The 22,757-nt window shown below is 46.7% G+C and overlaps 1 protein-coding gene across 2 annotated transcripts in view; it reads right to left on the bottom strand.

The window, feature by feature from the left end:
- Nucleotides 1-13,622: 13,622 nt before the first annotated feature.
- LOC126518747 (serine/threonine-protein phosphatase 2A activator-like) overlaps nucleotides 13,623-22,757 on the bottom strand; it is a 185,239-nt gene continuing 176,104 nt past the window's right edge. The window contains exons 9-10 of one of the 2 annotated variants that reach the window (XM_050168520.3): nucleotides 18,720-18,827; nucleotides 13,623-13,828 (exon numbers count right to left, since the gene is read on the bottom strand). In XM_050168520.3, the coding sequence (XP_050024477.1) occupies nucleotides 13,739-13,828; nucleotides 18,720-18,827 (198 nt within the window). In that variant the 3' untranslated portion in view covers nucleotides 13,623-13,738. Of the gene's footprint in view, nucleotides 13,829-18,719; nucleotides 18,828-22,757 lie in introns of those variants that run through there. The other variant, XM_055064852.2, reaches the window with a different exon arrangement.

Here is a 22,757-nt window from a genome sequence, read left to right as displayed (position 1 = left end):
TTTTCTCCCTGGTCGAAACGAAGGCCTTTTTCGCCGGTGATGGCGGCACATAAATAAGCTGCAATTTGTTTCTGACACGAAATAACTGATAGAATAAAGTGGCCTCGAAAGAGTGCATGTTATAAAACGTTGTGCGATATAGTAAATAGTTGGCGTGATTTGCAATCGGACGCGGTCAGCGCAGATGCGCCAGCAATCGTCTATACGAAGCGGCTCGCCTGACTGGCGTGTTTACTCATCGCTACTAACGGCACCGAGAAAACTAACCGTATTTTCACTTAAGAGAAACAAATGTTCAGGCATTGATTGTGCTGATGAATTTAGGCGCTTTATTACGAGCTGCGGACGCATCGGCATGGGCCCTCGTCCTCGGATAGCCGGCCGGCGAGCTAGGCCTACACAGTCTCCCAGCGATCGCAAGCTCGCCTGGCATGCTCGTTCGCTTCCGTCGGCGCCAATGAAATCAAATGTGCTGCAAATTAAGCGTACGATAACTGTGTACACGTTGTGCCGACTAACATAGACGCTTCGTTATACGAGCTGCAAGCGATCGTGTCACAAGCGCCACCGGTGTCGGATTCGATGGCCGAGCGAGCTGTGCCTGCCGGCTCCTATAGCCATCGGCGGCTGTCAAAGGAGCCGTTACTGCTGACGCGGTCTTGCGGAAACACGTCTACAGTGCTTGCATAGGCGTGTTTATATTGCCATCGTTTGTTTCAAACAAGAGAGCTGTGCAAATACGTTTGCTTTCACTTTCCGTTCGAAGTTACGCAGCATTCCGAGCTTCCACGCAGGGGCGCCGGTTCTGGGCGGAGCTACCCGCCGCTCGGTCATTCGTACCATGTGTCCCGAATCGCCGCATGCGGCAAGTCGCACACGACGCGCCGTACGACAGATCGCACGGAAAATCGCACCATGTGTCTCCCGCTTAACGCGCTCAAGAACGTCTGGGCAGCGCTGGTCCGCTCGCCAGCGCACAAGAACGTCTGCTGGGCAGCGCTGGTCCGCTCGTCAGCGCTCTACGCGCAAAATTGGCAATGTGGTCACGTGACAAACGTGTTTCCCTAGGCTCTTCCTAGATGGCGCCACAGGGTCCGTAGTGCACATAGCCATGTCCGTTGGAGGCGCACTCCGTTGTGTACATAGCATTACTCTACCGAAAAAAGTGTTGTCCGAACGTGCGACGTATACAAAGACGCACCGAGACACGAAGGCGGCGAACGCAGATCACGCCATTGTGGTAGTAAGCCGTCGGCGAAAACACGCAATACAGCCGATGTCACGAAGCACTGATGCAAAACCAATTGGCAAAACACACGGCAAGCAGAATCAGCACAGCTAGAATGACGCACAAGTGGCATAACGCACCCACGACCGAGACATTGGGGGCGGCAGTGGCCGTTTTTTCAAACTTCCTGCCTCCCAGTGTTTCCAGCACAGAATGAGATGTTCGACAAATTTGGATTGTGTCGCCGAAGTGATCGCAGCGCGGTGGCTCTGTGACACCGCTGTGCAACGCCGGCGTTTCAATCCTGCTGCTATCAGTATACCTGCTGCGCGAGCATATAATGGCTTCCTGGCGTCGTGTGCGCGACCTGTAATTGTTGAAGTTCTGATGTGAAATTATTTAATATCAAAGCCAATTAACTTATGTTGCTTCCAACGAGTTCGATTTGTCTGTGGCGTCTTTTATTCGCTAACGCCGACGGCCGACGGTAACCGCACTTTTAACACGTCGTTAGGCATTTTATGCACTTTTAGACAAAAAGATCTAGAAAAGTTCTTGAGTTAGACATTCTGAATGTGTTTACCAAAACACACTCTAGTGACACCAGTAGTGGGTTTTGCCGCAGATAGAATATATACTAGCATATTCCAAGTGCGGAGGTTATGTTTAGAAGAAATTCTATTTTCAGTCTTGTCATAGACCAAGACGTCTATAGCCGTTTGTAGCCGTTTCAAGAAGTTTTTAAGAGGTTCTGTGTTTCGTGGGAACAGCTGTGTCTTACCAGTACTCACCTACGGGGCAGAAACCTGGAGGCTTACGAAAAGGGTTCTGCTGAAATTGAGGACGACGCAACGAGCCATGGAAAGAAGAATGATAGGTGTAACGTTAAGGGATAAGAAAAGAGCAGATTGGGTGAGGGAGCAAACGCGGGTAAATGACATCTTAGTTGAAATCAAGAAAAAGAAATGGGCATGGGCCGGACATGTAATGAGGAGGGAAGATAACCGATGGTCATTAAGGGTTACGGACTGGATTCCAAGGGAAGGGAAGCGTAGTAGGGGGCGGCAGAAAGTTAGGTGGGCGGATGACATTAAGACGTTTGCAGGGACAACATGGCCACAATTAGTACATGACCGGGGTAGTTGGAGAAGTATGGGAGAGGCCTTTGCCCTGCAGTGGGCGTAACTAGGCTGATGATGATGATGATTACGCAGGAGCAGCTGTCACCGGTCGTGTATCGTGAGTAATTGCACCGAAATTACAGTCGCAACAGAGAGCACGTATAAGAAGCAGGAGTTCTGCAAAACATACGAGGGCGAGTCAAATGAAAGTGAGCCAATGCGGATATATGACAAACGGGGTACTTTATTTAAAAGTAGCCTCCATGAGCATTTAGACATTCGTCCCTTTGACTAACGAGTCGCGTAATTCCCGTCTCATAAATGCTGCTTCAAAACGTCTGCAACTGACTTTCACGTCATCGTCCGAGATGAATCTGGTTCTCTTGAGCTGTTTTTTCGGTTGCCCCAAAATGTGGAAGTCGGCGACAGGTCTGAGCTGTATGGCGGATGTTGCAGCGTTTCCCGCTTGAACTTTGCCAGTTTTGTATTAACCACATCAGCGACGTGGGGACGGGCATTGTCGTGGAACAAGATGACCCCATTCTTCAATTTTTCACGTAGTTTGTTCTTGATTGCGACACACAGCCGATCCGACGTTTCACAATATCGGAAACAATTGATAGTCTCTCAAGGTTTAACAAATTCTATCAGTAATGGCCGCTGACGATCGAAAAATAAAAGCCAACAACACCTTTGCGGTGGTAATGACGGCCTTTGCTTTCTTTGGGAGTGGTGAATTCGAATGTTTCCATTGTAAGCTTTGCCGTCGTGTTTCAGGCTTGTAGTAGTGGCATGATGGTTAGTCTCCGATCACAATTGCAGAAAAGAAATCGTCACCCTCATTGTGATACCGGATCAGATGAGTAAAGGCAGCGCCGAACTTCTCCGTATTCTGGCGGTGGTTCAAAATCTTGGGCATCCATTGCGCACACAAGAGCCGATAACCGAGGTGTTCATGAATTATGCCGTGGATGCGTTGACGGTGAACCGAGCCGTGACTGATGTTCACACGCTCTGCCAGTTCATCGATGCTTATCCTCCATTCTTGTGTCATCAGCTCATCAACCTTTGCAATTTTGTTAGGGGTGATTGCACGATGGCTTTGGCCCGGTCTGGGATCGTCTTTGCAACTTTCACGCCCTTCTTTGAACCGTTTGTTCTAACGCTTCACAGTGGCCAATGAAATGCAATGTTAAGTGTACACGGCAGCCATACGGTGACTAATTTCTTTTTGGGAAACACCTTCAGCTGTCAAAAACCTCACGGCACCACGCTGCTCAACTTCTGGAGCGTCCATTACGTCACGCAACCATGTTCAACCCAGTGTATGAGTGCATTAAAGAACATTTATCCTCACACCTGCGTGTCACTTTTGTAAATGAGAGATGCCTGTGTGCTACGCGCAGGCCTTGCAGGTTCTTCACGATAAGCAACTCGGACTTTTCCGGCGCACACTGGAGGACTCTCTCCCTGGCGTACCGGTCCACCGTGTGCGCTGCTGCTTGAAGACGCTCCTCGATCTCGGCGTCACTCCCCGAGTTGCACCCGTGATATCATCCGCATACAATGTGTGTTTGATACCCGGGATTTCGGAGAGAAGGCCTGGGAGATCTTTCATATCCAAATTGAACAAGAGGGGTGACAGTACCGCCCCTTGCGGAGTTCCTCTAGGGCCTAGAGTGATGGAATCTGATTTTATTCCACCGAAGTTTATAGTGGCTTGCCTTGCTGATAAGAAGTTTTTGATATAGTTGTAGGTTCTAGCGCCCCAGTTGGTGTCGGCGAGGCATTGCAGAATATTTTTATGCAGAACGTTATCAAACGCTCCTTTCAAATCAAGTGCCAGTGTTTGTGACTTGGGGGGTGTCTCAAGGAGGTCTTTGTACAGGTACAAGAGGGCGTCCTGCGTCGATAAGTGAGGGCGAAAGCCAAATTGAGTGTTAGGTAGGAGGTTGTTCTCTGCTAAGTATATACTGAGCCTCGTGTTGATGACATATTCAGTTGTAAATTCGACGGTGGCAAAAACATGACTTCTTGGTAGTCTTTATAAAAAAATTGCGAACCTAAATGAAAGATTCGAGACCAACAGTCACTAGATTTTAAGTTTTTGTTTTAAATGCAACAAACCTCGTCAAATTTGGTGCTGTGGTTGCAGAGAAAAACGAATTCTCCTTTTACATGTATTTAGACAGGAGCTCCCGAGCTAAAGCTTCCTCTTAAGCCCTCCCCATACGTGGACCTATCCCGAAGATAGTGCAATGCCAGGCCAACCCGCGGCGGAGCTGAAGCAGCCCCCCATACATGGGCTGATCCCGAAGCCAGTGCAATACCGGGCCGACCCATGGCAAAGGTGAAGCAGGCGTTAAGCACTCCCCATACGTGAGCCAATCCCGAACATAGTGCAATACCGGCCCGACCCGCGGCGGAAGATAAGCACTCCCTCATACGTGGGCCGATCCCGAAGATAGTGCAATACCGGCCCGAGCCGTGGCGGAAGTTATGCACTCCCCCATACGTGGGCCGATCCCGAAGATAGTGAAATACCGGCCCGACCCACGGCGGATGAGAAGCAGGCGTTAAAGGGAAGCTGAAGAGTTTTCCAGAAAAAATGAGTGAAGAGCTGTACGTAATGGTTTTCAACCCTCCGAATCCGAATATCGCATCGAAATTGAGCGAAAGAAAGCGCAAATAGGTTTTATTTCGACGAATAGTGCAGCAGCAGACTCGGGCAGCTCGCGCGCCTCGTTTCCGCCTGTGATTGGTCGGGCGCCTCGTGACGTCAACATTGGTGTTCGTCCGGACCGGCCGCTGCCGCCACACATGAAGCACGGGGCAAGGTGGTTTGGCGCTGTGGTTTGGTGAGAGCGTAATGGTAAATTTCGAGAGCTTGCGTTTCTCTGAGGAGTTCGGCGTTGCTCCCTACACGTATACGTGACTGGCCACTCCAAGAAGCAAAATATTCTGGTAGCAAGCAGTACTTTCGACGCGAACAAAAGCGAAGTGTTAGCATCTCCTCGTGTTAGAAATGTTCTTTGTTGAGCACGTTTTTTGCAAAGCTGTATTCAGCGATCCAGTGAGTTCGCTTCCGTGCAAACAACTGTACTGCTATGTTCCTCAATGCCTCCTCGTGGAACGTGAGGGATGCGATCGTCGGCATTTGTGCGCTGCCACAAAGCTGTCGGCCGTCTACACAGACGGTTTACATGTGGGAAAAGTTTTCCCGCTCTTGTAGCACGTGTAGTGGCCTTCATCAGCGCGCCATCCGAAGGCGGCGAATTCCGTCGGCTACGTGAGACAGCCGCTTTTTCTCTGTGCGCGAGGGGGAGCACAGCGTCCTGGCGTGCGCCGGCTTTCAAACACATGAAATCTTTACACTCTGACTTGCACTGCATTATGGTAGCTGCATGTTGGCTGTTTCACAACACACGTGTGAATAGAAAATTAACGGCGGTTTGCGACCAAACCTGCGTCAAGGGTGGCAGATGAACATGTACCTTCCGTTCAGCGTGCTAACACGAAGGAGCTAGCAATAAATCAAAATCCAGGTTTGGCCGAGTTCGTGTATTCATAAGGCCTTCGAAGACCAGATCCGCCCGCACCCGTCCTGCCTTTGTGCGTTCGTTGCCCCGACCTTCTCGCGCTGCGTTTAGAAAGCCTGCTAGCAGAAAGTCGTACTCTCACTCATTCACGCCTTATTGATAAACTCTGGTAGTAATCGTTGTCACGGAAGTGGTTAGAGCACAGCACTGTTGTTCTTGAGCGCTTGAAATTCTTTCGATTCACAGCAGCCTCCCACTTAGCTGCAAGCTTCTTGTCTTGCGGGGAGTAATGGAACATCGTCGCGGCAGCTGGTGTTCGTGCAACCGTAGGCTGCACAGAACGCCGGCATGATCGGCCCACCACTTCAATTGATGCTGCGCACGTCAACTATCACTCTACATGCACACAAACAAAGGAATGCAGGCTCGAGCGAGGCAGATTATGACGGCACGCACGCCGTCATAATCGCCTTCGCTGGTCATCCTTCTTCATAGAGTGGAAGGCGACTGAGATTTTTCTGATGATATGTGGAGGTTTTCCCGAGCATTGGAGACAGCACTCGTTGCAGGAACTTCGAAAGAATGCGTGTAATTAGGGATGGGATGCATTTGTAGTTCGGACTTCGGAATTTTTGGTAGTTCGTATAATGCTGGAGCAAATCCATTATGGCACAGGACTGCGCAATAGAAGGCCTTACAGCATGATGCAACAAAGCAGATAATGTCATCCACACACGTCATTCAGACTTCATTACCTCTAGAAGCTGCAGTTCCTAGTTTTCCGGCTGGGTGTTGAGGGAAACGGACGGCGAAGAGAAGCGATGAGGCCGGGGCAAAGGACACTAACGAAGTCGGGGCAACAGCAATCGGCCGCAACGAAGAATCAGAGGAGAGGCGTCAGTGGCCATTGGTTGCGGCAGTGACAAGTGATGTGGCCAATGTGGCAGCAGTGGAAGCTATTAGGCTTGTCATCAGCGGTGCACCATTCATACGACTTGCGGGATTTGGTGGGATACAATAGTTGGGGACGACGAGAGCCGCAAGATAAGTGCTACACGCTAGGTACGTGGGTTGATGAACACACTGAGTTCAGACCCATGTTCTTAAATTCTTGTTGGACAACAGCCTCGATAATAGCAATCCTGGCTGGTGATGGATCAGAGGGAGTCGTGGAGGAGGATGACGAAAATCCGGCTTCGAGCTCACGGCGAACGATTCCAGTTACGTTGTCACGTGGGATTGGCGGGCGCGGATGGTCCTCGCAAGTTGACGTCGCAGCAATATTTGGCAGGTGCACGATGTGGGGCGTGACACAACGGCTCTTAGCTTGTTCGAAGCGGCTACATTCACTGATGGCGGCGTCAACAGTAGAAACGTTGCCACGAACCTGCAAGTTGAAGGCATCCTCTGTGACGTCCTTTAATATGTGAACCGCTTTATCTTATTCAGACATGTTATCAGCTTCGTTGGAAAGAGCGAAGACGTCTCATTTGCATGAGACGTAGGGCTCTTTGGGGCTCTGAGCACGCATTGCAAGGCAATCTTTTGCTGCGACCGTATGCCCAAATGGGTCGCATACAGTTCGCAGAGTCTTTTGAAAACGTCTCAGCTTGTTAATTCCTCTTCGTGGGTGCCGTACCACACACGTGCTGCTCAGGTAAAATACAACGTTAGCAAGGATGATTGTTGGATCCCAGCAGTTATTAGTGGTGACGCGTTCCTAAAGGTTGTTCCACTGTTCCACGTCAGTGGCATCCAAGCCAGAAAACAGACAAGGGTCGCGAACGTAGGAAAGCGTCACGACAGGAGCAGTCTGACGAGTCGTAGCCGACGCTGATGGGGCCTCATCTCCAGGAGGCATATGGTAGCGACCGCAGCGGAGCTCTGTGTGGAGAGACACAAACAAAAGAACTAAGTATGACGTATTTAGAAGAGCAGCGCAGCCAGAGATCAAGATGGTAATCAGCTCGTGCCGAGCCCAGATGTCCGTTTTCGTCTTCCTTAGCGCCATGTCTCATAAGCGCCAGTCGTATGTCACAATATATATACATATATTGTGATATTATGAGATTCTTACGTGCGCAGTGGGTTTATGCCTCAACAGTATGAGGGCATCCAAGAGGGGAACAAGGGAGACGATGTGTGGCTGGCTATCTCGATAAGCACTCAGCTGATCAAGGCCATCGCAACTAACTACCTGACTTGTCAAGAAACGCCTTTCACGGGCGTAACACACACACACATATATATATATGATATATATATATATGTAAAAACAACACAAACACAAAATAAACAGACCAACGTTGCTATGATGTGACCAGGCATGTTCGGATACATCAGAGACGCATGTGTGCAAGACTAGCGACTGGAAAGAATGCTTACACACTATCATACACATCCCACTGGAGTTTCTGGCACAATTCTTTAAATGCGTTCTTACGAACAATAAGTGAACTGCTACCATGGTAGACACTCCCATGGTTGTGATGAAGTGTCTTCCCAAGTGATACCAATGGCCTAAGGCCATCCCGCACATACTGTTGACGTAGGCGGCGTCAGTCTAGCTGTTCATTGCGTCCCATAGATCGTCAAAGGTGTAATCACAAATCCAGCTACGATAGAAAAAGTCGAAACAATGTTTTTTGTGAAAACAATGGCTTGAAATAACCGAAACATTTTTTTTAACGTACTACGTGCAATGTTTCCTTCTCACTGAATGCACACTATGCTGGCTGGCATAGAACGAACGGCACGCTCAGGGCGACATCTGGTGCTGACTCATCGACCACAGTTGAAACGCCACCTTGATTTGTAAGAACATTGTCAACTTACCCCCGTATTCAGATATGAGTCTTAACTTGAAGCCCATGCTTGACTTTATTTAAATGACACCAGTCGTGAGCGAACCAAAACAAACGCAATGAGCGTGTTGGGCGCGTTCGCACCAGGCATCATTTATATCAAGTCGAGCATGTTGCATTTATGAATACAGGGGTTAGCTTTCAGAGTGCTTACATTGGGTTTGGTTAGTCAGGGCATAGTTTACGTATAACTTGCTAATAGGATCGTCTGATCAATGAAAAATGTTATTCTTGAAGAAAATGTGCCTAAGAATAAAAAAGACACTATTAAATTCTTCATGCAAACCAACTCGCTTATAAAAAATTAGAAAAAAATATCCCATTTCTACATGCCTGTTGGCATAGGGCATTTGACGATATTTCATACATGGCTGCCAGACCCAGGAGCCCTAATGAATATAGCCTATGCTAGGCAATATTTGTAATTACAGGCCCAAATAGCTGGAGCTAATCAACACAAGGCCGGTGGCTATTTTTCAGTTGAATCTCTTTTTGAACACTTGATAACGGAATGACAAATTTGAATGAAATGTGACCAACAAGCGTGCAGTTCTTAAATATTCCGTTGCGAGCGATGGAAAGTTTCCTTCTTCATCCTGTCACTCTCAGAAGCCTATCTGATATTTCTTTGAAAGATCAAGTTCAGTGTGTGATTACCATAAAAAAAAGACGCAACTGCAAATACAATGTTGATGCCGAATAGCGACTGATACTGCAGTCGTTCCAAATGGAAAAAAGTTCAGCAGCATGTTACAGCCTGTAGCACCCGAAGGCGAAAGCCTGCTGCACACTTGGTAACGCATTAAGTTATATGATTGGAGGGGCCAGACATGTGTGGCACTTTAGGTTGACCTCATCAACAACACATGCGAGAACTTAATGAATTACCTAAAGGTGCAGCATGCTTGATGCCAGAAAGTGTTGCAAATGTGTAACACAAGCTGAACACAAGTGCGTTGCATCCTCTCAGCAGGGCAATGCAGCACTTGCGGTCGAACGCCTTGCTCCCGCCACTTCTCATGGTGCACCTCGTTTCTTGCTTGATGAGCATCTGAGGCCGTAGCGTACTTCCCAGGCCAACGGCGCAATCCGCTAGGCCCCGTGGGAGCATCCTCTCACTTCGCAGTCGACTCTCGCCACAACCGCTACTGCCACGAGACATCAGCAATGCAACACCTGTGGTTTTCTGTCTGCCAGCGCTGCTGGTTCTCCTCTCCCCCGCTCACTTGGAGCAGGTCACAGGTTTTTTTTTGTTTTTTTTTTTGTACAGCAATTTTTTCGAGGCCATCACACCAGTTAAGGCTGTCGCCTTAAAAGTGTACTATAGAATACTGTGACTTTCCACTTCTTTGTCGCTGTAGCATAAGGCCGTCGAAGTTTGTTCTATGAAAAACACTTTTGAACTCGATAAGCTGCATTTTTATGTCTCGAAAAGACATATTTAAAGGGACCCTCAAACGATTTTGACAATTTTGTACAAACGTGCCAGAGTCAGAGTAGGTCTATCTGATCATTAAAGGGCCCCTCAAACAGTTCGGAAAAATTTTGTAGACGCGTAGGATACAGCTAAGGTTAATCATACACACCACAATTTATGTGAAGCGTCTCATATTAAGAGAGCTACGGATGCTTACAAGTTACCCTCCTCTATATAGCCATGCGTTTTCTCAACTCAATCGGCGAGTGATCGGGACTAAGCTCCGCCTTCACTGGCTCTGCGTCATGATGGCACGTTGTGTCGTCTACTTTCGGTTCTCTAGGAGCGAATGTGCAAAGCCTCTCCAACCTCTCCGCCAGCTGCTTGGCAGACGACCCCAAGCGACAGTTATCGAAGCACCGCATGTTGAGAGCATTTTGTCGCAGCGCCAAACTTGTCTGGTATTCCGGTAACCAGAGGCGAGCTAGGCATTTCGATGGATGGGTGGAGGCATAAACTTAAGCTGATGAAGGAACTTTAGCTTAGACGGACGTGAGCTGCCTGATCGGTCTGCACGGTTCAGCCACCCATTGGCGCAGAGCTTAATCAGCCAAACAAAGAGCTAATATTGCTCTAACCAAGTGTAAAAACATTTTAAACATTTACAAAAACGTGTTAAAGATTAGGCTCCTGCGAAAAATTTACACCGCAGCAAAAGAGAATACACTTCGTTGCTGCAACTGTGTTTGGTTGAGCTCTGTTCCACCAAGTGGCTGCACCGTGCAGACCATTCATGTTTGCACTTCTGCTCATCCCATGAAACAGCATGGTCAAACGGCCAGGCCCTGGCCCCTTGCACTTGCGTTTACCCAAATACCAAACTTGTGAAACGCTGTTGTAGTAGTAATCTTCTGGTGGAAAGTGATGGCCGCAAACATGCAACTTCTGGCGCCGATCGGATAGTGTCAGTCCGATGCGCTGCAGCCACTCCGCTCGTCTGCTGCCTTGCAGAAGGACACGATGTCGCAGCTTGACATATTGCGAGTCACTACGTTAGCAGCCCACAACACAACAAAGTCAAATCATGGTGCTCGCGAAAATATTGAGACTGACTCTGACCGCGGAGCTCTCCTCAAAATGGAGCATGTTGTAACACAATAAGATGACGCTTGCTGTGTGCTGGGAGTGCTTAAGTGTAGTGAGAAATTGTTATTGTGCATTCTCTTTCTGTTACTTTTCTATAGAAAAAAATTAATATTCCAACTATTACGAACAACATTTGTTCACCATAAGGGTGGGAAAATTATTGATGACGCGCCCTGGGCAGCCAATCGGATAGCTTGCCCTACTAACGTCATTAGGGTAAATGACATCAAATGGGTAGGGGCGGCTTAAAATTCAGCCGAGCGATGTGCTGCGATGGGCAGCGATGTACATATTTAAAACCTTAAAAAAAGATATGCGCTTTACGTGGAGCACTTAGATGAGTCAATTAATGATCAGAAGTACCTACTCTAACGACTCAGTACGTTTGCACAAAATTGGCAAAAGCGTTTCAGGGTACCCTTAATTGACGCATTTAAGTGCCCCGCGTAATGTGTGTAACTTATTATAAGGTTTTAAAAATGCACACCTTAATCTACACACTTTAAAGCTGACATGAATTAGCATGTACGTCTCAAACACTTATGATGCTGTCATTCGGTGACGAACGCGGTTTCGGGAGAGCATGCACACTTTTTCTTTGTATCGCAAATCCACCTGGCAACCGCCAATGACGAGTGACACTAACAAAAGAGGCATAGAAAGCTATTTGCTCTAAAGGAGGCTAGTTAGTAACCATGAAATGCAGAGTTGCTTTCCTAAGATGACTTTTCACGCTCAAGCATCAAATTTTGTCAAAAGGAATGCGCTGAACTCTAAAGGTTTTGTAATCACGTTTTCGCATGCAGCCTCGTGTGTCCGCGAATTAAAGCCTGTTGGCGTACAATATTAGTAAGCGCACCAAATACGACCGTACTGCTTATATAAACAAAGTACATGTTGCGTAGGACTATACTATGAGAGACTTGCAACTATCTCATATAGTCGTGTGGAGAATGTTGGTCTGAAGTTCTCCCTCCCAATTCGATGAATCCATGTCTTTCTTTCTAACCTGTAGCGCTTACCAAACAGTATCGAGAAGAGCATCTTGTCTTTGCTGAAACTATTTTGCAGGTTATGGTGATAGAAAATGCCGTGAAGCGGCGTTGCACTTGCCACAAAAGTTCAAGGCATTCGCAAACCAAAACAACACAGAAGAGCAACGACGCCAACATGTGCTCCTCACCACTCCATAGGCACATCATCATCAGCCTGGTTACGCCCACTGCAAGGCAAAGGCCTCTCCCATACTTCTCCAACTACCCCGGTCATGTACTAATTGTGGCCATGTCGTCCCTGCAAACTTCTTAATCTCATCCGCCCACCTAACTTTCTGCCGCCCCCTGTTACGCTTCCCTTGAGGATGCTGTCATCGCTGTAATGCCTCCACAGCGGCAAGTGAAACTTGCAGCTTGTTCACTGCCTGCTCACAAATAAATCTTGTTTGTGTTTGTTTGAGTGAGAATTAACAAGTTTTCTTGGCCGCCGTTCATCTGCCATTGTTGGTTAATTAGTACATCGCTTAGTGCACACTTGACCCAAGTTCCCTGTGAACTTTGTATTAATGAGGTTTTAGTGTATAACACTTATCTCCTTCAACAAACGCAATGCTAGTACTTGCATCTGGTGACATGCTTTTTCCTTCTTTACTGTTCACGGTGTGGCACATAACTGAAAGTGGTCATTTCCTAGCTCCTCAGTTGATCAGTCTTCCATGGAAGTTTGTGAACAGCTTTACATGTGTGTATTAAATAACGATTTTTTTTTTATCGTACTACCTTTACAGAAACTTTGCACTGTTTACAGATGAGAAAATATTCAATATTCGCATGCCACTTTTTTGTAGTATTCATGTTTGATTTGGAAATACTGAACCACCCAATCGTTACACCATCCAGTCACCGACTGAAAGCTTGCATGCCCTCTTGTACGTGTTAACAGATGTCTTACATGTAGAAGACGAGTAAAACTTGATGCACCATGCAGTGTAGGAGTGGATTTTTGTGTGAACGTGAAATGCCGTGCATCATAGACCAATCTTGAAGGAGAACATGATGCTTCGTCACTTTTCTTCTGTACTTGGGTTAAGGCACAGGGCAATAGAGGAGGACACCGTGGCATTTTTACAACAAATTTTAGAGGATTGTGAGTGTGCCCCTCAACCCCACGCCGCTATTATTGTTGAATATTTTTACTGTCACCTCCTGCACTATTTGTTATTGCTGCCCTTCAACCCTGGCATTCTTTGCATCTGCAGCAGTGGTGTAGTCCTGGTGAGGTCTGTCTATCGAAGTACAACACCAGAAAAGATTGAAGGGAAAAGGAACTTTATAAGCTATTGCAGCATAAGACAAAGAAAAAAAAAGCTAGCAAGGAAAGCACAGTTTTAACGTCATAACTCGCACAATCGTGGATGCAGCACAAGTCTATTTTGGTGGGCCAAGCTTCTGGTGTGGCCGGAATGGCAGCAGGTTGCCGAAGACCACGTGCTGGACCACCGGAAACTTCCCCAGGACCTGGACATAAAGTGTGTGTCACTGCTTCCAGCCAAAAACTACATCTCACAAATTGGATGCCCTTCAAAAGCAAATCAGTGAACTGCAAGGATGCTTCGGGGGAGGTGCAGCTGATTGCAGTGAAATTTTCTTAGACAAAGCAGCGGACTCCACATTTATTGCATAGCTGGGGTTGGGGTTTTTGTGCAAAACAGAAGTCAATGCTGGCCCGATGAACGACACACTGTGCACAAGTTTATGTAATGTATGCAAGTACTAGTGGTCACATCACCAACATACAGGGGTCCTCCTTACTTTATGGCCATCAAACAGCTAAACGGAATCAGTAAAATGGCGATGTAGAAGGTTTATTATGCAAATAGATGCAGCCCTCATTTACTGCTGTGAGCAATTCAGCACCAAAGTATCAAATGGGCCGCACCACTGTGGGAATTCAAGGATGAGAGAAGACAAGCTTTGATATGGCTCCTTACAGTCCAACCCATTTCTACCCAATGTGAAAAAAAAAATGCAGTGGTAAGTTTGAAATAACATTTAACTCAATATAAAAGCTAAATAAAATTTGCACACTGAAAACACACAATCTTAGGGAGCCCTGAAGCACCCCTTGAACTTGGCAAGTGTTGCATTTGGCCGACAACGTGCCTGCTGCACCATGCATCATCAAATAATACATTCACTGCCACTGAGTAGAGTCAAAGCCAAATACTGGGGCTTTGGTAAAAAACAGAAGTCAATGCTGGCACGATGACTGATGGTGCTGTGCACAATGGAGAATCTCGGAACCCGTGCACATGTCCATGTAATGTATGCAAGTATTAGTTGTGGTCACATCACCTAAAGTGCATGTGCAAGGTACGCCTGTTAGGCACAAAAAGGGTTCCACTAAGCTAAAAAATGTAGTGTGCGAACCTGACCTTTTCTGTTCCCAGTAGATTCTGCTGTGCCATCCCTGAGGTGGCAAGTCGTCTTTATTGGGAGAAGAAAATCATAAAGGAAGGCCTCGGACAGGCACTTAGCTAGGCGGCAACGTGATAGCGAAGTTGACATTACTTACAAAAGAGGCGACAATACAGGAAGACAACAACACAAAAGGGAGGAGCCCTTTTCTACGTTTGGTGCAAAGGATGTAGCCTACAGTGGACAAGGAGGTGTGTCAAGTGGCTGGTGCTATTCGCGAACGCTTCCCTAACCCAAACGGAGGGTACAAATGTTTAAAAAGAGCAGCACAAGGTGTGTTGTGGGGCATTATGACTGCGATCGTTCTGAACATTTCCGTGTCCGTTACTCGTCTGCTAGCACTTGCCATGTAAATATGTAAAGTACAGCCCTCCTTTGGCATGCAGCAGCGACTATGGCTGGCAGAGTGTTGGAAGAATCCGGGCACCATTCTGGCACCAAGTCCAGGAGGAACCTGGACTGGCTGGATTCAAGAACAAAACCTGGACTCGAGAAGCCAAGTACACTCAATCTGCACGTAGGGCACGGAGCTCTGAATGCCTCAACCGAGTCTTGTAGTTATGCGTGGCATGTGGAGCTAGCAAATGGGACATAGAGACATCTCTCCCTCTTTGGAAACTGTTGGCTAACTGCTAGCTGATATCAGATGGCAACAGCCCATAGACCATTGGGTGATAGTTTTAGACTACAAATTACTCGCACGCACAAGCTCGCATGCGTGCACACCCTTCCTGATTTGTCACGGATAACAGGAAACAGGCAAAGTGACAGTTGAAAACATGTTTTTCTCTGAAAACATGTTTTTCTCAAATTGTTTTGCTCTTAAGCAGCCTTGTAAGAAGACCTTCCTGAAAGGTTACCTGACCATAAGCACAATCAGGACAGAAAAAAAAAAAAAGGTGCGATAGTCAGGGCATTGATATTGGCACCACACATGCTGAGAGGGAGGAGAGTTGGTGTAGCAGGAGGACAGTATTTGAAGTGTGTGGGCTTCGGAATCGGTCCTTGGACCAGTGTGCGGGGCAGAAAAGTGCAAGTGTGCGTGTTATAGCTGCACTGGTCACACAATATCGGCCCGAAGCTATGGGGCCGATGAACTGATCGGAGCGGGACAGCATGGGGAGCTCTCGCCGAGCATTGCGGTTAGGGCGGCGGGCAATGTCCCGACATCACCTGTCCCGACTGTGCTGGACCGGGCCTCGTCTCAGCTTACAGCACTGTCCTAGGAGGTTGTGCTACCTATCATATCCTGCCATGGCTGGGCTTTGCCCCAGCTTCTGTTGCTCCCAAGACAGGTTGCGCAACGGCATTCATTGCCATTCCTCACATGCCGAGGCCGGGCTGCGCCCCAGATACCGTCACTGCCACAGCTACCTGTGGCCGAGCTACGCCCCATTTGCCACTACCACACCACTGTGGCTTATAATGAACTGCTACAGTTGGAACTGCGAGTGCTGCAGAACCTGAACTGAGGTTAGCGACATTAGCACAGCAGACCTGTACAGCTAGTATTTATCCTTATGTGCCTATTCCCATGTCTACTGCCACATGTGTAAATTCATTCCTCTCCGTCTTGGATGATTCCTAAGTATGTCTGGCTCACCGGTGCCCATACATGTGCCCACTGTTGTGGGGGGAATGGAAGAAAGTATACATTGCATTCATTATATTCCACTGCACTAATATTATATTCTATGCTTTTCAAAAATTTCTTCGTTAGTATATTTTTCAATAGCAGTGCCTTCATTTCAAGGCGTTTTCCAGGCTTCAGCAAAGGCACTTCAGGGCCCCTGTAAGCTAATTGCAGTTACTAGCCACTTTCATGCATTTTTGCGGAGCCTATTCTTCTCAGTGAGCACTGTAAAACCAAAACATCATCAGACTCTGATGAGTGAGTAACACAAGTGCTACCGACTGTCACATCATCATTCATGGAAAATTTCCAGGGTGTCTACCAAGTTGGATTAAGTTGACATCTCCGAATTCCCTGAGTTTTCCAGGTTTCCCCCGGGTGCCTTTGCAAAATTCCCTGAGTGATGCAGAACTATGTTTTACATCAAGACGGGCTGAAACCATATCGTCCGATGCTGTCACTCTCTAGTCAGCATATGAAAAAAAAAAAAAACTACTTAATCCAATTTGAATACTAAGTAGTAATGTTCATGTTATTCAAAAAGAGAATAGAAGGGATGGGTTTGTAAAATGTAAAGCAAATAAGATGTTTTTGAAAAAACATTCCAAATCGAGTCGGACATTCTCAAATACGAATAAAAAGGAGATGCATACAGAAGCAAATATTTTCGAATATGAGCTATTTCTATCAACTGATCGCAAGCTCAGTGGCATGAGGCCCGAACTTTGTCACAATTGAGATTCTTTCTCAACAGCTCATAAGTCAACCTAAACCGTCCTGACATACTCTCAGCCTACGCACGATGCCTCAGTGTTGCATTTCACTGCTTTAAGCAGTTTATTTTGGTTTGGATCAAGGGGGACAACTGCATCTCGGCTTCGGGTAACACTCTGCTTTTTGAGCTCAAGCTCCTCCAAAACAGCGGCAGCACGCTTCCTTTCCCGTTCTTTCCTCAATGCGTAGGTCCTTCCTGTTCTTGTCCTCCTTCTGCCACTCGTTCGTCCAACGGACCATTTGAAGCATCTTCTTGGTCAAGTGCACAGTCCACGTCCGATTTTTCGAACTCCCTAGGGGCCGCGAAAACGTCCGAAAAATCGGCCAGTTGGAAAAAATAAATGCATGTCATTTACTGTCCTTAAGGGCTCAAACCGCCACAGGCACATTCAAAAACACTTTGAAGGCCTGTCGATACATGTATGAGGCATATCAGTTCTCGCATGACAGCAGATACTGGGTGCACGCGTGTATAATTAATGAATACATACTGTGTCGCGTGGCAACAGCCCCTTCCCACGCTTGTTATGCTTCACTGCAATACTTTTGCGTATGCTTCACCAAGCAACATTTCTGTAGCGAGGGGAAGCTGACTTTTGGGAACCGGCATTATGCAACGCATCGTGCTTTCCAAGCTTCTAAGCCAATCGCGAGGACCACAAAGTTGGTGCCATTGCTGACAGCAGCGAATTCTTTCAAAGAAAAATATGGCACCTAACGGCAAGAAGCTCAATAGCAAGCGTCGAAGCAGCTAGGTCTAGCGTTGCCGCAGTGGTAGCTATGGCTGCCAGCAGATCTGTGTGCGAGAGCGCCGGTTCGAGGAGGCGAAGTAACCAAAACGGCAGCGGTGGTGGATTTTATTAATGCCGTTTCGGACCTGCGGTCGCGGCCAAAAGTGCAGAAAATCGGACGGCGAAGGGTTCTTGCGTCCGAAGTTTCAGATGTTCTGATACATTGACTCTAGGAGTACGTGGTGGTGCCGCGAAGCCGTCCAAATTATCGGGCATCCAGAAAGTCGGTCCTTGACTGTACACTGGCAACTCCTCCAGCCGAAGACAGGGCGTCAAAGACACTTCATTACGATTCCTGTCTGTTACTCGAGCCAGCATTACCGCGACTTCCGACCCTTACAATAAAATTACAGCTAATTTTCCCTGATAGAGGCACAAATTCCCTGAGTTTTCCCTGAGTTTTTCCAGACTACTCAAAATCCCTGAGAATTCCTGGTTTTCCCGGTTGGTAGACACCCTGATTTCAACACACTTGATGCTTTCAGTGGTGGAAACATACTACTGTACAAACTACAGAGGAGGCAATGGCACATGAAATTTGTCATGCTCATGTGTGGCGTGGCTCTTCAAATTATTGGTTCCTTCTTTTAGGTGAACTGAGGTTCTTTGCTTTCCTGAAATTGGAGAGAGAATAATTCACAACCACAGAAGAAATACACCAGCGGATTACCAAGAGAGAAATCCTGAAACATGCAACAATTTACGAGAGCAACAGAGCCCCGTCTCTTGTTACCTCAGCCTTGTACATCTTCATGAGCCCTGTGTTGACCTTGGACCAGCTAGGAACTCCACTGATGTTCCACAATTGATTAGAGTGCTCATGGAATGGGCCAGTCTTCACCTGAAGTAGACAGGAATAAAAAAATCCAGTATGAAAGTACCATAAGAAGCGAACAAACAAAGACACCAAGGACAGTATAGGGAAATTTACGTGTACTTATTAATTGAATTAAAGAAATGATAAATTAATGAAAGTGGATGAAACAGCAACTGGCCGCAGGTGGGGCACGGACCCACGTCTTCGCATTACGCGTGCGATGCTTCTACCAATTAAGCTATGGCGGCACCATTTGCCCATCCACTTTCTGGGGTACTTATGTTTATCTACTAGAAGTAAACCTGACAGTGTTAGCCAGTGCACACCTCACAGCCTTGACGCCGGATGTAGAAAATCCTTATCTATCGCATCATGTGTATGTCATCTTTTTGGGTGAAGGCAACTGGTTAATAATGCCACACTGCTACCGGCATAAGGCATCAATGCTACCGGATTTGAGGCCTTGCTATGTAATGAATGAAAAGAAAGGAAACCAAGGGCTTGATTTTTGTTAGTCATATCGTAAGAAGCCAACAAACAAAGACACCAAGGACAGCATAGGGGAAATTACATGTGCTTATCAATTGATTTAAAGATATGATAGATTAATGAAAATTAAAGTGGATGAATAAACTCAATAAGTACATGTAATTTCCCGTATGCTGTCCTTAGTGTATTTGTTTGTTGGCTTATGATATGACTAATAAAGCTTCGGCCCTTTGTTTCCTTTCTTCTAGTATGAAAGTAGTATGAAAAATTAGCACAACTGTCCAGGCCTGCCCAAGACGCTGCATACGCAACACCCACTGTCTGAAAGCACTGCCTTGGGCAGTCCGGGACTGTCAGGGACTAACAGTTGTGTGACATGCAGCAGTAGAGTCAGAAGCGCGATGGTGAGCCAGCACGGCGGTGCAATAGATTTGTGCTATCCAATTTGCTCTCTCACTGCGGTGCACCGCAAAGGCTGGGCCTCCAAGATCACACTGGCCCAATCTCGGTCATGCCTAGCTGTGCCCAACCTGCGCCAGTGGGTGTCTCCGATTATCCATCCCCAACAGTCCCGGACTGCTTGGGGAATGTTGTCCTGCATTTGATTTTCTCTAGCAGCTTCGGAAGCCCTGCCCACCAGTCCGAGAGCTGCAAGAATCATTCGTTTTTCACAGATCAGACGTTCCGGACTGTCTGCGGACTCTTGAAGCTGTCAGCAGATTTTTTTTCCTTTGACCAGTTCAAGCAGCAAGCAGAAGATGGCTGTCTGAAAAAGATGCATGCGGCGTCTGCTGCCACACTGTAGAAGATGCCGTGCGCTTCTGCGTACATTTAGTGTTCGGGACACCTAATGTAGACTGCTAAGCTATTAGGTCTGTTGCAATGGTGCCTTCTGTGCCATCATTCGAGCTTTGGATGAGCCGTGCGATTGCTGCCACTTTAGTTTCCCTGTTTTTTTTTAATTACATAGTGCAATGCCTGCAAACAGCAAGGAAACCAGAAAAGATCCCTATGAAGAAGCAGACAAAGGGACCGGAAGTGTGTTGAACTAACAATAGACCTTTTGGTAAAAGTGACATATCCCCCAAGACTAAATGGAGTATGTGTGACAGCACTGCAAATGACTTCAAGGTGGTAATGCTTACTAGACACTAGCCACTTTATACAGAAAACAAAGCTCTTTACTAGCCAGGAACATTGGTGGTGTGCTCACACACTTGTCCGGATCAAGTACATAGATATATAAAAGGCTTCTACACTGGAATCTCATTACAATGAAACATGATACAGTCGACTTCGTTAATTCCACCCTGACGGGACCAACGAATTGATTAAATTATCCAGGAGAGTGAATTAAACAAGATGCATAAAAAATGACAAAACGTACTGTTCATTCATTTGGCAGTATCTGCCAGTGTCCAACATGCCCCTGAATCAAACAGGTGGCCTCTTTCTATGTGTCCAAAATATAACATTAGCGTAGAAATTAATTAAAGCTCCTAAACAAAGTACAAATCTAACGCGCACCTGGTTTTTTAGCAAGAAAAACATATGCGTTGCACAATGGCGGCCGGTTTCCTAAAGTTAGGTCTGCCGCATGGTTTTTAGTCAGCTTTGTGGCAGTACATTCTTCTTATGTGGTAAAGCATACAAAGGCAGCATTGGTGGTTTTGGTTTCGTATCCTATTGCACTGTGCAGGCAATTTTCGGCACAATTTTCCTAGAAAAAAATGTGCGCATTAGAATTGAGTAAATACCATAATCGGACATTGTGAGCGACGGTATAACATCTTTCTAGAGCAGGCCGAAAGTAAGCGTTTTCGACGGCAGATGACGTGCGTTGACCACATTCTCTGTCCCCCCAAGCTCCGCCGACCGAAATGTGCTCAATCCACCTGCGCATGCACCAGGGTGGATGCCCGCAAGGGGGATTGTGTCGCTAAATTCGGTCTTTGCTGAACCCACACAAGCCGATTGCATGCGCAAGTGACGGACATCCTACTCTCATTAGACACAACATATATTATTCTTGTTGGCAACGTCAATTTTCCTTATATAGAATGGGAAGGCTTACAATTAAAAAATAATTTGTTGTTGCTTATTGCCAAAGCATATTGCAAAATGATAAAAGCCCATTCCCTGTTCCAGTTTGCTGAATGTCCAACGAGGCTTGGAACAGACAGTGAAAGCGTGCTGGACCTGTTCTTTTGTAACAATCGAGAACTTGTGTCGAGCGTTAGCACGATTCCTGTAATAAGTGCCCGTGAAGTCATTATTGCAAAATTAACATATAGCACCATGCACTGCCAAAGTCTACCACCAATGAAGGTGTTCTTTTATGACAAAGCTGATAATCTATCCCTATGTCACGAACTCAACAGCTTCCTACATAATTTAGGTGCCACACATCAAACATTGACGTCAATTCTGCTTGGTGTCTGTTTAAAGTGAGGCTGTTATCATTAGTTCAAATTCAAGTCCCACCACGCATTATATTGTCCCAATGACATACTGACAAGTTGTGGATGAATCGAAACCTTCCGACTGATTATTAACACAAGACACCAGTTACATCGCAGATACTGTGCATGTTCAGAAACCGACACCTATGTTAGGATGAAAGACCTAAACGAAAAAATAAGCAAGGAAATGCAGAAAGCGGAAGCCACATATCTGTGCACTCTGGGTGATAAAGTTAAATCTAATCTGAAAGATCTTCAGAAGTATGTTAAAAGCAAGAACAACAATAAGACAGCTGTCCCTGATATAGACTGCGTAAGCTGAGCACTTTATTCACTATTTCCAATCAGTATTTTCTGACACTGCTGACATTATAGATGATTTACAAGTTGTTACCGAGCTCAAAGAAATGAATGACATGGAAAAAAATTGGGAGGACGCTTAAACTTCGGCTTTAATAGCGGAATGTGATAGCACTCAAAGATCCCCGACTGCTTCTCATGCTTCCCGGCAACTGCAGCTTCTGTAACCGTAATGTTTACCAGGAAATGCTGGTGCCAAACGCTACGCACGAAGGCAAGCTTTCCGGTAGAAACAGCATGCAATGCGGAGGAGGCGAGCGCCATCTAGAGGTGTTGCAAGGAAATGGGTGCGCCGCTCCATGGCCTCTGAGATTGGTGCACGTGCCGGCTGGCTAGCACAAATTTTAGAGGCCATGGCCGCCCTATGAATGGTAGAAATGCTGCAAAAGTGGTTTGCATTTTGAGTTTCGTGTAACAGAATTATGTTTTCTCGTATATTTAAATTACAATTCGACGCTATCCTGTCTGTAGATGGTTTTAGATTGTACTTTACAATTTTTCTGACACATGTTACTTTGAGGAATTCAATTAATTCAGTAACGCCTTTGCACCACTCGGATGGCCTGCGTGGTTGTGGTTCGGAATGATTTTTCACTAAGCGACGTCTGACGCCGACATCAGATCTTTTGCAACACGGGGCCCT

This window comes from Dermacentor andersoni, chromosome 1, assembly GCF_023375885.2.
Source record: "Dermacentor andersoni chromosome 1, qqDerAnde1_hic_scaffold, whole genome shotgun sequence".
NCBI classification, from domain to species: Eukaryota; Metazoa; Arthropoda; class Arachnida; order Ixodida; family Ixodidae; genus Dermacentor; species Dermacentor andersoni.
This window is presented reverse-complemented; position numbering and strand designations above follow the sequence as displayed.